The sequence below is a fragment of the Lepidochelys olivacea genome (genome assembly GCF_965140295.1).
Source record: "Lepidochelys olivacea isolate rLepOli2 genome assembly, chromosome: 4".
Lineage (NCBI taxonomy): Eukaryota > Metazoa > Chordata > Testudines > Cheloniidae > Lepidochelys > Lepidochelys olivacea.
Genome location: NC_140414.1, coordinates 135,475,073 through 135,489,280, shown reverse-complemented (window position 1 = coordinate 135,489,280; position 14,208 = coordinate 135,475,073). Strand labels below are relative to the sequence as shown.

The following is a 14,208-nucleotide window of genomic DNA, read 5'->3' as shown; positions in this document are numbered from 1 at the left end:
TGGTCCACAAAGAGCTGGCTCATCGGATTGTGCTGGATTTCCTCATTTCCAGTTACTAAATCACATGTGACAGCTAAAAACACATTGTTCCTTTCCAGATATTACTTTTCCATTGCATCAGGTTCAATAGCTGCCACAGGAATGTTATGGGATCACCAGTGGGAGGGGAGGAGGCATACTCTATGTATAAAATAATAAATATGAAAATGTCTGAGAACCCTTAAACTAAATCCCAGTATCTCCCAGGCAATTCACACCATCTATGCCTCAGTTTCCCTATGGGTTAAATAGTCTCAGTTGGAGAAATTGACTTTTTCTCTTCAGTGTTCTGCTTCAATCCCACTTTCTTTCAACTTTTGGATCCCAGATTCCGGAGTACTGTCTCCTCCAGTCTTGTTTTAGATCCTATTGTTGATGAGAGGATTTTTCTCATCACTGCTTCTGCCCAGATCATTCTACGAGTTACATCATTCAATCAAGCACACACACTCAAGGTTTGTGTTAAAATATCCCTCAGGTGGTGTACACAGTGATGGCTGAAGTGACCAACCAGTCCAAGAACGGTTTTCCTAACAGCCATAGCTATAAATTCTCCCAATGAGAAATATTTAAAAGGATGAGATCCTAAAAGTTCCACAACATTTAATAAAACAAGGTTCAAAAAGCAACCATTAATTTTAATCCCTATTCTTTTCTCATTCTGTGTCTTGAATTACTGTTGGTTGGAGCAGAGGGTTACACAGCCAGTTTCTCTTCTGATATTTCAGGCATTACTACATGCGTAACAAACTGCCATCACAGGAGTTGCAAGTGTGGGGAGAGGAGAAACAAAATGTAACTACCATAATATATAGCCCCTAACTTCATGCCTCTTACAAGTTGGGTGAAGGAAATCAAAGACGTCTCGTAACAGAAGAAGTGTAGTTGCAATCAGAGGGACTAGGTACAAATTTACAGCTCCTTATTCCACACACCTGCTTTGAGGTATCTCAACCATATCTGCCTATTTTATTGACAAAGCAATCTTTTTCTGCCATGAGCACCACAGAACCAATACAGCTCCAAAAAAGCAAGCCCCCATTCTGTCTCTAAATTTTAAATTCTAGTTGCAGAATCTTTATTAATTGCAATGTTTAAGGTTGCATGTTTGCTACAGCCATAACAATCACGTTTCTCCTTTAGGTGCTCTTCATAAAGTCATGGTCTTTGTCACAAAGGAAAAGAACTACTAATGCTCCATATTCTTCCTAGTAAATGAATATGGAGTAACAGCAGGCAGCAAGTCTCCTCTATGAAATGTTACATATTTGGCTCTGTGCACACAAAGTAGGGAGCATGTTTATTGGAATGGCTTTCAACTATTAGATAAATCTTATTGTTTTAATAATTGTTATTGTAAAGTAAGGGATATTTGACTTTTCAATTTTCCATGATACATCACTAAAATACTGCATGTCATGACTTAAAAAAACAACCCCTATCTGGCATAAAATCATGACTTTTGTCACGACAAACAGCCAGCCTTGGAGATTATACATGAGGCAGAAAGAAATCATTCCACCCATCAATATTTCCTTATCAACATTCACTAAGATCAGACTAGATGGTTAGAATAGTCCATTCTGGCCTTAATATTTATTAATCTGATATCAACTTGAAAGCTACTCAATTTTTTTTAAAAAGTTAAGTAGTTTCAGGTATCATACTACACCTGTCCACAGATTTCTCTCCCCCACCAATTATTGTAGTTTCACAATTTCCCTAATTAAAAAGAAATCCCTCTTAAATTGTGTAAAAAAACCCACACACCAAGTGGAAACTGATTATAGAGAAACAAGGACAATCTCTACACAGAAAAGGCTGTCAACCACACAAAGGAAAGACAGAAGAAAAAAGATTTTTTTCCCCTCTAAAATCTTTCAGTTACAGTAACAACTGAGATAACTTGAAACAAATAATGGGTTAAAAAACAACAACTTCAGACAGAAATTGCTGTCCCTTTAATAATCCAATGTTAATGGACAGCAACAGTCTGACACGCATACTCCTCAGGGGTACGCAGAGGTCTTTCAGGGGGTACATCAACTTATCTAGATATTTGCCTAGTTTTACAATAGGCTACATAAAAAGCACTAGCGAAGTCAGTATAAACTAAAATTTCATACAATAACTTGTTTATACTGCTATATATACTATACATTGAAATGTAGGTACAATATTTATATTCCAATTGATTATAATTATATGGTAAAAATGAGAAATTAAGCAATAAGATAATAATAAATTACTAAGAACAAAGCTGAACACCTTGTTCTATTTAAAAAGTTATAAATCACTAGTGAAAATTAAATTAGAACTTTTGCTATCAAAAAAGGAAGCTTTAGAACGTCCCCAAACAGACTGAAGGTGCATAGTAAACACCCCTTACTTTATTCCAGAGTGTTTACTAAGCAATGGCAATATTCACATTTGGTTGATATGGGGTTATTGCTCATTCATTAGGTACCAACAACATGCATGGCCCTTTACAAGATATGAAAAAAGATAGCACCAGTCTCAAAGCATCTTGCTAAAGGTCTCAAAAAGAGGCACAGCAGGTACACAGTCAGAAGAGAGTAAAGACATACAAGAGTGTTTTGTTTTGTTTTTTTAACAGATAAGAGGCTTGGACACCAAAAAGGGATCCTTGTAGGCTGATCTTTCTGGCTAAAGCAGAATCCCACTGAGGTCAATGAGACCCTCTGCAAGCAGAAGGGTCATACCACACAACTCTCCTTGCAGGATAAGAGTCTCAATTTGTAAAATATATGTTTTATTGCTTGTCTTTAACATATCATTATTGTCGGTGTGTTTCAAGGCACTGGAGTACTTGGTCCTACAGCGCATATTACCCGATGTGGAGAGAATTTTGAGCCCTGACCAAGCCGCCTTTTGCAGACACCATAGCACATGCGACCAAGTACTCACACTGACCATATTTGTTGAAAATGGCTTCCAGAGAAACCTGAAAACAGGCACTGTTTTCATTGATCTAACAGCAGCGTAAAATAAGGTATGGCACACTGGCCTGCTCGTGAAGGTATCACGGGTCCTGCTACCTTGGGTCACAGGCGTTGTTGAATTGTTCCTTCGCAATAGGAGGTTCAGAATCCATATGGAGGAGAAGATGAGTGCTTGGAGACAACAGAGCAATGGGTTACCCCAGGGCTCTGTGCTTTCTCCAACCCTGTTCAACCTTTACATCAATGACCTGCCAACAATGGAGTAAATGAAAGTTCATTTACACAGACAACATCTGTTGCGGGACCCAAGCCCAGACATTTCGCGAGCTTGATGCCATCTTAAACCGGGTCATGATAAAGTTAGCTGACTACTGTAAGACTTGGCGCCTCCAGCCAAGCACCATAAAAACAGTCTCCACTTTGTTCCATCTTCATCACACCAGCGCAACCTGAGAACTGAATGTTTGTCTGAATGGTCAGGAGCTGAAGCACAAAGTGGAAGCATTCTATCTATGTGTGACTTTAGACCTCGCTCTGAGTTACCATGCCCACCTGAAGAAGACAGCAGCTAAAGTTAAGGCGCACAACAATCTTCTTAACAAACTGGCAGGTTCGTCATAGGGTGCTTGTGCTCCAACTTTGCGGACATCAGCTCTTGCCACCTCGTATTCAGTGGCGGAGTACTGTGCCCCAGTTTGGAGTTGATCGTCACGCACCAAACTGGTGGATACGCAGTTACATGCCGTCATGCGTATCATCTCTGACACCATGCGTCCGACTCCAATCCTATGGCTCCCAGTTCTGAGCAATAATGCTCCTCCTCATATCAGACGAGAGGTTGCCACTGGCCGGTTACTGGAGAAAGTACGTGTCAACTCAAGCCTGCCGCCGCACAATGACCTTTTTAAACCACCAGCTGCACCTCTGCCGTCACGTTGCCCATTCTGGTCTCATCCGCCATGCCAGGATGTCAGGGCGGTTACACTCTGGCGAGAGGAATGGATATCTGTTATAATCCCCAACCAGTCCCTCATCGCCGACCCCACAATTTGCCCGCCTGGTTTTGACCTGCTCCAGTGCCAATGGTTGAATAGGTTCCAGACCGGGCAAGGTCTCTGTGCAGCCAACCAGTATCGCTGGGGCCTTCCTGACAGCCCTTTGTGCAGCTGCGGTGCAACACAGCCGATGACGCACAGTGTCAATGAATCCCTGCTGACTAGGGTCAGCGGTGGCCTAGAAGAACTGCATCACGCCACTGAAGATGCCATCACTTGGCTAGACGACTATGCACACGCTAAACAATAAACAAACATACAAAGTGCTGGCCACTTAGTCAAACCCTTTTGTTCGACAAAGAATTTCTTTGAATTGTGGACTGATAAAACAGGGTGCAGAAGGAACAGATTTAATTTAATTTTTACCTGCCTGGACAACTTGAAAAAAACATGAGGGACTATTAAAAATGTGTTTCCAAAGAGGAAGATTCTCTAAAGAATTAATTTCTGGTAGGTAATGCCACTAGGAATTTCTGATCCACCAACCTTTGAAAAAACAAGGGAACAAGTTTTGGCAGTGGATTAACAGCTGTTCAAGAACTTCTCACAGAATGAAGACTCTACTGCCTATATTGGACTGGACTTCTACAAATACCTAAATTGTGAGATCATCAGAACAGGGCCGACTTCTATAGTCTTTCTGTAAACTGCCATGTCTAAATAACAGCCCTGATCCTGCCAACATCTAACTTTACTCACAGGAGTAATCCCACAGACATCAATGCAAGTAAAGTTATGCAGCTGCATTTGCACAGGACCAAACAAATACAAACAAATTTGCACAGGACCAAACAAATACAACTCTTGGAACTAAACAAAAGTGGATTCTTCTAGAGCACAGCGATAGTAAACACAGGACTGGGAGCCAGGAATGCCCAGATTCTAATCCCATATCTATCACTCACTTCCTCTATGGCACTGGGTAAATCACATGATTTGTCTCACCACTCCCTCCCATTACATGTATAAATACTGAGTTACTTACCTCTCAGGGATTTTGCGAGGTTTACGTGGTTCATTTTTATAAAGAGCTGCTATGGCGTATGACACTCTGAAAGTGCTATATATTATTTGAAAATATAATACTCAGGCGGCTATGTTTATCTTCAGCTGAAGTCCCATTAAATCTAGCCCAGAAAATCCAACAAACCTGTTGTTTATGTCACCCAGCCTGGCTCTTATGACTCCTCTTTCAATACCAGTGACTAATCCCATTATTACTCAATGCAAAGGAATAAAGATATAAACATACTGACCAATATAAAGAGGACACAGCAGTATCTCCTAACCAGGAATAAATATTTCTATTCATTAAAGAATAAGTAGGCATACCCAAAATGGACCAATGCCTGTCCCAACTCAACACCCCACAACCAGAAGTGCTAACCTCCTCCATCACCCAAATAAGGCTCTGTTTATGCTATGGTTAGAACCATGGTAGCAACAAAGGCATTTAAGTTCAGAGGGTAGCAGAGATCTGCACAGTTTCCCTGAATGAGCATGAAGAAGGATTGCTTCTTTCTTTTAACTGGTCAGGGAAACAGAAAAATGCCCCTGTCCTTGAAATATGCAGAAGTTGGTCTAATAAAAAGACAGGTTTCAGAGTAACAGCCGTGTTAGTCTGTATTCGCAAAAAGAAAAGAAGTACTTGTGGCACCTTAGAGACTAACCAATTTATTTGAGCATAAGCTTTCGTGAGCTACACTGTAGCCCACGAAAGCTTATGCTCAAATAAATTGGTTAGTCTCTAAGGTGCCACAAGTACTCCTTTTCTTTTTTTAATAAAAAGATATTACCTCACCCATCTTGTCTCCCTGTCCTAGCAAGTCAGGAAACCTCTGCTAGACCCCCACACTACTATGAGCAACAATGGTGCCCAAATACTCTTGTTAGCATGTTGTTAACTGTAAGGTGTGGACAGGGTCTAAATTTAAACATGGTTGTAACCTCTTCACTAAATTGCTGTGACTCACCGTTTCCCCCTACAAGGCCATTTAATACTATCTCAGAAACTGTAAACAAAGGCTTGTTTCCCTTTAGGAAAACTGGATAAACATGAGAAAGGAAGAAAAGGAAAGAAGGAAGTTTGTCTACAGTTTCCTTTAACTTTAACATGTTTTGACTGGCTGGGAATTTTCCCCCATTTACACTCTGTTTGTGAAATCGCTATTTCATTTTCCTTGAGTGCTTAAAAATCACAGCAACTGAAAAAGCCATGGGCCCTTCCAAACTGGCAGGGACAGGCTGGGGGTGATGAGGCCAGGAAGTGGCGGGAGGAGGGAGACACCCAGCCCCGGGGAGTTGTTCCAAACCGGGAAGGGGCGATGGTGGTAGTAGCGGTGGGGAAGGGGGCCGCTGGGACCGGGAAAAGGGGGCCCGAGGAGAAGCCAGACCGGGACATTGGGGAAGCCGGGGGCTCCGGGTCTCTGTGGGGAGAGGGGGTGTGACACGGAGAAAGTGGACCCCCGGGGTTTCTTACAGATACGGCTGGGAAAGGGGCCTGAAGAGAAGCCGAGATCGGGGGGTCGTTCGGGCGAGTGGCCGGGATCGGGGAGGGGGGCAAATGGGGGACGCTCGGACAGGATTTAGGAGCCGAAGAGAACCGGGATCGGGGGAGCCTGGGGAGGGCTGAGGAGAACCGGGATGGGGGGCGGCTGGGGAGGGTTGAAGAGAGCTGGGATGTGGGGGGCTAGGAGAGCCGGGACCGTGGGGTGGGGAGGGCTGAAGAGCACCGGGATCTGCGGGGGGCGGGGAGTGCGAGGAGAACCGGGATGGGAGGGGGGGCTAAGAGCGCCGGGATCGGGGGGCGGGCTAGGGAGAACTGGGATGGGGGGGGGAGAGCCGGGATCGGGGGCGGGCTGGGGGGAACTGGGATGGGGAGGGGGGTAGGAGAGCCGAGATCGGGGGGCGGGCTAGGGAGAACTGGGATGGGGGGGAGAGCCGGGATCGGGGGCGGGCTGGGGGGAACTGGGATGGGGAGGGGGGTAGGAGAGCCGGGATGGGGAGGGGAGAGGAGAGCCGGGCTGGGGGGCGGGCTGGGGGGAACTGGGATGGGGAGGCGGGTAGGAGAGCCGAGATCGGGGGCGGGCTGGGGGGAGCCGGGATGGGGAGGGGGTAGGAGAGCCGGGATGGGGGGCGGGCTGGGGGGAGCCGGGATGGGGAGGGGGTAGGAGAGCCGGGATGGGGGGCGGGCTCTCTGGCTGGGCTGAAGGGTGCCCCCCCCCATCACTGCCCGAGTCCCGGGCCCGGCGCGCCGCACGTACTCTCGCTCTGCAGGATCTCGCGGCGCAGCCCCCCCGCGTACTGGATCAGCTCCTCCAGGCTCCGCTCGCAGAGCTGCCCGTAGCCCGAGAACTTCTGCAGCACCTTCTCCAGCTCCCGCTCCACCGTCACACACTGATCCATGGCGAGCGCGGCGGGGCTCCCCGCTCGCTCAGGCCGGGTCTCCCTGCCGCCGCCGGGCTCCCCGCCGCTCGCCGGGCCGGAATTTTGTTTAGAACTTCTCCCTGAGGCTGGCGGAACAGTGTTATTGTGCAGGCAGCGCAAAGGCAGCCGGGGTCCTGAGCGGCAGCGGGCTCACTCGCTGCGCAGGCAGTGGACTAGACACCCGAGGTCCTCAGTCAATTATTGTTCAGGCTGCACCGTGGACAGTCCGGGTCCGGAGAAAGGCTCTGTTTAAAACGGCCGAGGGTCGGCGGCGGTTTTGTTACTTCGGGATCGGGAATGATCACTCGGCTCCTTGCGCCGTGCGTGTGCTGTGGCTGTACGGGGGGTTGGAGTTCTCGGTGGAATTATTCTTCAGGCAGTGCCACGGGCTCCTGCGGTCTGGGAAGGTCTTTGATAGGCTGCTGGATGGCCAGCTGGGGTCCTCGCCTGCATTGTTTTTCAGGCAGCCCCACAGACAGCAGGGCTGGAGGAGATGCCGGGAGGGCGCGCCATGGTCGCGCCAGGGCCTGGGCGGGGGGCGGCGATGGGGGCGGGGCTCAGAGGTGGCGGCAGGGGCTGGCTGCCCGCCCCTAATGGGCAAAGAGGCGATTCGTAGGGAGAAGGCTTGGGGGAAGACGGGTGGGGGCTGCACCCTGGGGGCGCTCAATGGCGGGCAGCCCCTTCACAGGCTCTCCTGCCCCTAGGTAGGCGACGGGCTTGCTTCAGCCAGCGCCAGGGGTGGGAGCTTGCAAGGGAGAAGCGGTGAGGTACCTGTGGGGGCGGGGGTCAAGGGCTGTGTCTGCAGATATAAGTGCTCGGGTGCGCTTTTGAGGGGGGCAATGCAGGGAGCTCTGCCTCCAGCTACACGCACCTTGCTGTCAAGGCAGTAAGAAAAGGAGGACTTGTGGCACCTTAGAGACTAACCAATTTATTTGAGCATGAGCTTTCGTGAGCTACAGCTCACTTCATCGGATGCATACTGTGGAAAGCTCATGCTCAAATAAATTGGTTAGTCTTTAAGGTGCCACTAATACTCCCTTTTGCGAATACAGACTAACACGGCTGTTACTCTGAAACCTGTCAAGGCAGTAGTTACCCCTGAGGAAACCGCACAGACAGTGATCCTGCACGGGGTATGCAGTGTCAGTGGCCTAAGGTGATACCTGTGGAGCAAGTACTGGCTGTAGGGAGAAGGCTTGGGCGGGGGGGGGAGGTTGATTGTGCTTGCTGCTTTCCTGGGTTTTGTAACTTGCCAGTGGCCTTTTTCCAGGAGAAGCTGGCACTTTCTACATGGACTGGCTCAGGCAAAAGCATTTGAGGAGTCCTAGAGCTATGACTTCTTCACCCAGGATTCTGCCCAGATTGAAACATCTTATCTGGAAAACTAATGGAAGATAATACATGTTTAAAGTATCTTCATTTCCACCACTTTGCTTCTGTATGTAAACTTACCACCTGCTTTGTCTAGTCAAGCTTTAAAGATCTTATTTCCATCTCTTCACAACTTTGGGAGGGTGTTGCATATGTCATTTTATTGCTGTTGGCTTCATGAATCTGCATATGGTTCAGTGCTCGGAGCTTTTTTCAAACAGCAGCCATCTGGAATAAGAGCAGAACTTTTGTAGTTTTTACTGTTGCTATTCAGAATCCTATCCCATATGTAGTAGTGGAACTGACAAGAACTATGCCACTTTAACCCTGCTACTTGGAAAAATCCTGAGAGGCAGCAAAAGAAACTACTTGAGAGGGAAATTCAGAGTATGAAGGAAGGTGGAGGATAGACTAGTAGAACCCCTTTAAGGTTAGGGGCTGGTAGACAGAATGCTCCTTTTGCAGGGGGAATGTCTGGGGAGGGGGCTTCAAAGCTGTCAGACACGTACTAGCAAGAGGCTGACATAAAAGATGGAGCCCTTGAGTAGGTTAAAGGGACAACACCATGGTAGGAACATGGTAACACAGTTTCCTTTTCCAGCAAGTTGGGAAGGGCAGTTGGCTTTTCACTAGATCATTTAAGTTGGGCAGTGAGCTTCCTCCTGTCCTTTTATTTTGGACTCTTTGTCTAGTGAGTTTAATCTTTTGACTAGCTGGTAAATTTTTCAAACCCTGCTTTAAAACTTCATCCCATTGCTTAACATCACTGACTCAGTATTCACTGTATTCTCACTTTTCTGATGGGGAAACTGAGGCAGAATGTCACGAATTGTGATATCACACAGTGCTTGCTGGAACTTGTGTTGATTTGTGACTGTTAAAACTGTACAATGATATCTTGCCTTTGCACAATATAGATAATGCTACTGAAATTTCATTTTAAAGGATACTGTTAGCTGGGGTGTTTAAAAAAACACTTTTTAAAATTTCCATTGTATATAGTTGCATCTTAAAGGCTTGAAAATACTACTTTCCCTATTGTTTAGCAAAGGTTTTGGGGGTTTTTGTCCTATTTCTCAATTTAACTGTATTTTGTTTTTAGTTCCAAACTACCAGCAGGCGGGGAGTGAAGGCACTTCTGATTGTCAATGAACAGTTAAGACTTCAAATTTGTCTGTCCGACAAAACATGGTTGTCCTGGTTTTCAAGCTTTGGTCTATTTCTTTCGGGTAAATAAAAATGAAAGATTGTTGCTGCTGTAACTGTCTAAACGTATTTCTCCATGTTCATTTTTGTACCTAAATCAGAGATTCCACTTTATAAGTAATAGAGTACTCTATTCACACTCACAGTACTTGCTTTTTGAGTACAGGATGAGTTTTCTGACCATTCACAAGTAATTTTGCGAAATAGGTTGTTAGAATTAATTTTAAAATGGGCCTTTTAAAAATACCAGTACATATCTCGCCTTTCTTTGGTCCAAACATTCTTAACAATTGAATTAGGGACTTTTCAGACTTTTCATATAGTTAAAACTCACTGAATACTTATGTGTAGGCTACATTTGAAAAAAATTGGGTTGTAATTCAGCAAAGTTGATGGTTGTATCTAGCCTATAATCATCAGTATAGTTAGGGCCAAGTTTGTAGGTTGGGGAGATAATGTGGGGTGGGGGACAGATGGGGGAAGAGGGCTGTGTTAGACTACAGGCCTTGTCTACAGAGTTTTTTCTGCTTTAATTGAAACGGCTGTTGCATGTGCACACTAGCTCCTTGTGTTGGCAGAGTGCATCCACGCTAACAGCTCTTGCATCCACACAGAGAGCAGTGTACTGTGATAGCTACCCCCACTGTGCAACTAGCTTCGGGGTGCTTTGGGAAGGGTTTGCAATGCCTCATGGGGCAGGTACAGCATCATATGATGAAGGTTTCTCAATCCCATTGTTCCAGGGGCATTCTAGTAGATTGTCAGCTGCTTTTTCAGATGAAGAGTGTGGGGGAGGGAGAGCAGAGCGGTGTGTCTGAGGCAAGGGAGACAGCAGGTTGACTTATCCTGAGGCAGGGAAAGGTGGACGCCACCACCCCACATCAGCCCCCAGCTCTGCTTGGCACAGCACTCTCTCCTGCAGCAGCCTACTCTGCCTGCCTATGGTTCTGTGATTCTCTCCAAGTTCTGCCACAGCGGCATTCTGAGCAGCTCTGTGAGCTCTTCCTCTTGAGGAATATGTCAAAGTAGCACAGCAGTCCTGTCCCTGCAGTAGCAGTCTGCCTGCTGCTGTGTTCCTAGTGCATGGAGGGTAGAACAGGAGCATTCCACATCAATGATTTGCTCTTTGTTTCCCCAAAGGGTGCAGCATGCACAGCTGTCAGATACTTCCTGGAGCTGTGAGAGGGGAGGGGCACATGCCTACGGAGCAGCAGAGATCAAAACAATGAGCCAAGCGGTCATGGCAGGCACTGTGGAATAGTGGTGGCAGGCACTGAGGGATACTTGTGGAAGCCAGTTATGTCAACTAAACAAACAGCAGTGTCTACACTGATGCTCTGTTGCTTTAATTTTGCCACAAAAAGCTTTATGCCTCTTGTTGAGGTGGTCTTATTTTGTCTGTAAAACAGCAGAGTTTTGCTGCTAAAAGTAGCTTTGTAGTGTGTACACCTCCCCTGTTTTGTCGGCAAAAGCCAGCTTTTGCCAACAAAACTTTGTAGTGTATACAAGGCCTAACCTAATATGATGGGGGATACAGCCTAGTCTATCTGCTCATATCTCTGTACTTCAAGGGCTCCTCCTGCCCCAGTTCCCCTAACTGGGCCACCTAGGTGCAAAATGGAGTTGAGGCAGAAGTGTTGTGGGGAGCCTTTCAACTACTGATGCTAAGCCAGATTCCAGTCTGATTCACAGGCCCCTCTTATACAGAGAAACATCGGTAGTCTCCACTTCTTTGCTGTGAAAGTCTCAGTCAGTTACCTTGCTGCCCAGTCTACCACTGAGCATTGATAGAAAATCAAATTTTAAAAAGTAGTGATGTTTGTGTCCTTACTATTAGGACAGTCATATTCCAGAGTTTCATGTTTTGGTTTGCTTGCCAAAATATCAGCATGTGAATACATATGAACTGCCAGAAAGTTGAACAACAAGCTTAAAGAAATTATTTTAACCAAAAACCACAGTCAACAGTGTGTGGGAAATGTTGGGACTAACTTTTGAGGCTCTTGGCAAAGGCAATGCTGTTCTGCTTCACTTAGTCCATTGACAATAGGAAATGCCATATTAGAGACAAGTATTGTCTATGTGCCCCTACCACACCTTGCTTAATTGACATTAAACAGTTTTGCTGTGTGGACTTTTATTTTAATTATTGCTATGTGCTTTCCAAACTGAGGAGGAGCTGAACAGCCCCTACCCTGAAAAGCATACACCCTAAAAACATAAAAGCAGTGAGGGATACAACATATGAGCAAAGTATTCATATGATAAGTCCACTGCTTATTAAAAATCCTGAACAAACTTTTAACTGAAATTAAACATGGTAGGTTCCTCCCACCCATCACTCCATGTATGTCTGAGGTGCTCACTTTAAATAAATATATAGGAATTAGTCAGCTAGGTTCTTGTATGTGTCTCAGAAGAAGTAGATCTTTAAGAGGGATTTAAAGGAGAAGAGGGTTGCAGCACGGGTACAAAGAATCTGTTAGGGGCCTGACGGCAGGTGATGTTGAACATGCTTTTTGTAATGCTGTAAATTACATTTTGGACCTATCTATGCTAGTAGCCAAACAGTTTTCAGCACATGGTGGGCTGGTCCTGTTAGTGGTCATTACAGCAGTGAGTCACTTTCTCATTATTTAGAAGGACCCTTAGTGCATGGAAGATTTGACAGAGACCCAGAAATTATGCCTCACATTTGTCAGCTTGATAAAGTTTTGTGTACTGTGACATATTATGAAGAAATGGGAGAGCATTACGACCCCTCCCTCTCATAGATTAACTTTAAAATACCAACTGATCCCTGGGTACGTTCTGTTCAAGCTGGTCTTCCCCCATGTGACTCGGTATTGAGCAAAACTACCTCCTAAAATCAGTTTGTCCTTAACTGTCCAGTATTGGAGCTATATGGTTCATCCTTCAAATCTTTACTCTTCACTACCCCTTCACAAATGTACATCGTAAGAATAAGGGACTATGACTTTCAATATAGGGAGCAAAGTTGACAAAGCCAAAAGGCTCAGCTTGTGACCAGCTACCACTAAAATCAATTACCTTGTCACTCTTGACGATCGGAACTCTACTCAGCAAGTACACGGAGGATAAGAGTAGCCATGTTCAAATTTGGGGAATGGTATCTATGGTGTTCTCAGTGAAGGGGCCCTGGCTGTGAACTAACATGCACCAGAAATTAGGTTGAGCTTGTGTCCTGAGACAGCTGAGGCATATTGCTAGACTTGTTTTTCTGTAGGCCCTGCTATTATTAAGGAGCCTTAGGCCTTGTCTACATTACACAGTTTTGTCAACAAAAGTCAGCTTTCATCGACAAAACAGTGGAGGTGTACCACTGCAATGCTTCTTCTAGCAAGAAAACTCTTCTGCTTTGCCAACAAAATAAAACCACTTCGCTGAGAAGCATAGAGCTTTTTGCAGCAAAGTTATATCAACTAAGTGTCAGTGTAGACACCGCCTTTGGTTATGTTGCTCTAATTGGCCTCCATGAGGTGTCCCACAATGCCCATCGTGACAACTGGTCAGCAGTTCGAACTTCGCTGCACTGCACCTAGGTACAAAGGTATCCACCCTTCCCCCTTTTAAGGCCCAATACTTTTTGAAATTCCACTTCCTGTTTGCTCCCTGTGGACAGCTGAATGCATCTTCCCAGCTGACCATGGGGGCTCCATGCAGCAAATGCTCTCCCACTTGGAGCACACCTGAATTGTTGGATCTGCTGGCACTGTGGGGAGAGATGCTTGTGCAGTCGCAGTCCCAGCTACGCTTTAGCTGTAGGAACTTCAATACTTACGGTCAGATTTCGTGTGGCTTGTTGGACAAGAGTTACGAATGGGACACATATCAGTGCTGTGGTTTTGTGACGCTTTTCTTTTCATACAAATCTTAAATCGGGGGCCTAAGCTGCCTGACCAACTGATCTAACTCTGCATGGCTTTTCTATAGTTCAGTGTGCAAAGATTACATTTTTATTGGTAAATGTCAATTTCATCATCCACACACAAAAATGACAAAATTGGTAATTGAAATGTAACAAATAGGCAATGTAAGAAAAATGCTGCTTGCGAACTTATTAGAGTTTGATTTAAGGATATCTACTTTGTATATTTTGGCATGTGATGTTGACAATTTGTGTTTTA

At 45.6% G+C, this 14,208-nt stretch overlaps 1 protein-coding gene and 1 long non-coding RNA gene across 2 annotated transcripts in view; one reads left to right on the top strand and one right to left on the bottom strand.

Annotated features, from left to right (window-relative positions):
• The window catches only part of RMND5A (required for meiotic nuclear division 5 homolog A), a 44,223-nt gene extending 36,605 nt beyond the window's left edge, over positions 1-7,618 (bottom strand). Inside the window, exon 1 of the mRNA XM_084627624.1 lies at positions 7,321-7,618. Within this exon, the coding sequence (XP_084483750.1) occupies positions 7,321-7,462 (142 nt within the window). The 5' untranslated portion in view covers positions 7,463-7,618. The remainder of the gene's footprint in view (positions 1-7,320) is intronic.
• A 129-nt stretch (positions 7,619-7,747) lies between these two features.
• On the top strand, positions 7,748-8,832 carry LOC311520265. The gene is made up of 3 exons (XR_014711536.1): positions 7,748-7,803; positions 8,536-8,639; positions 8,754-8,832. It is a non-coding gene; the product is annotated as an uncharacterized lncRNA (long non-coding RNA).
• Positions 8,833-14,208: the final 5,376 nt, after the last annotated feature.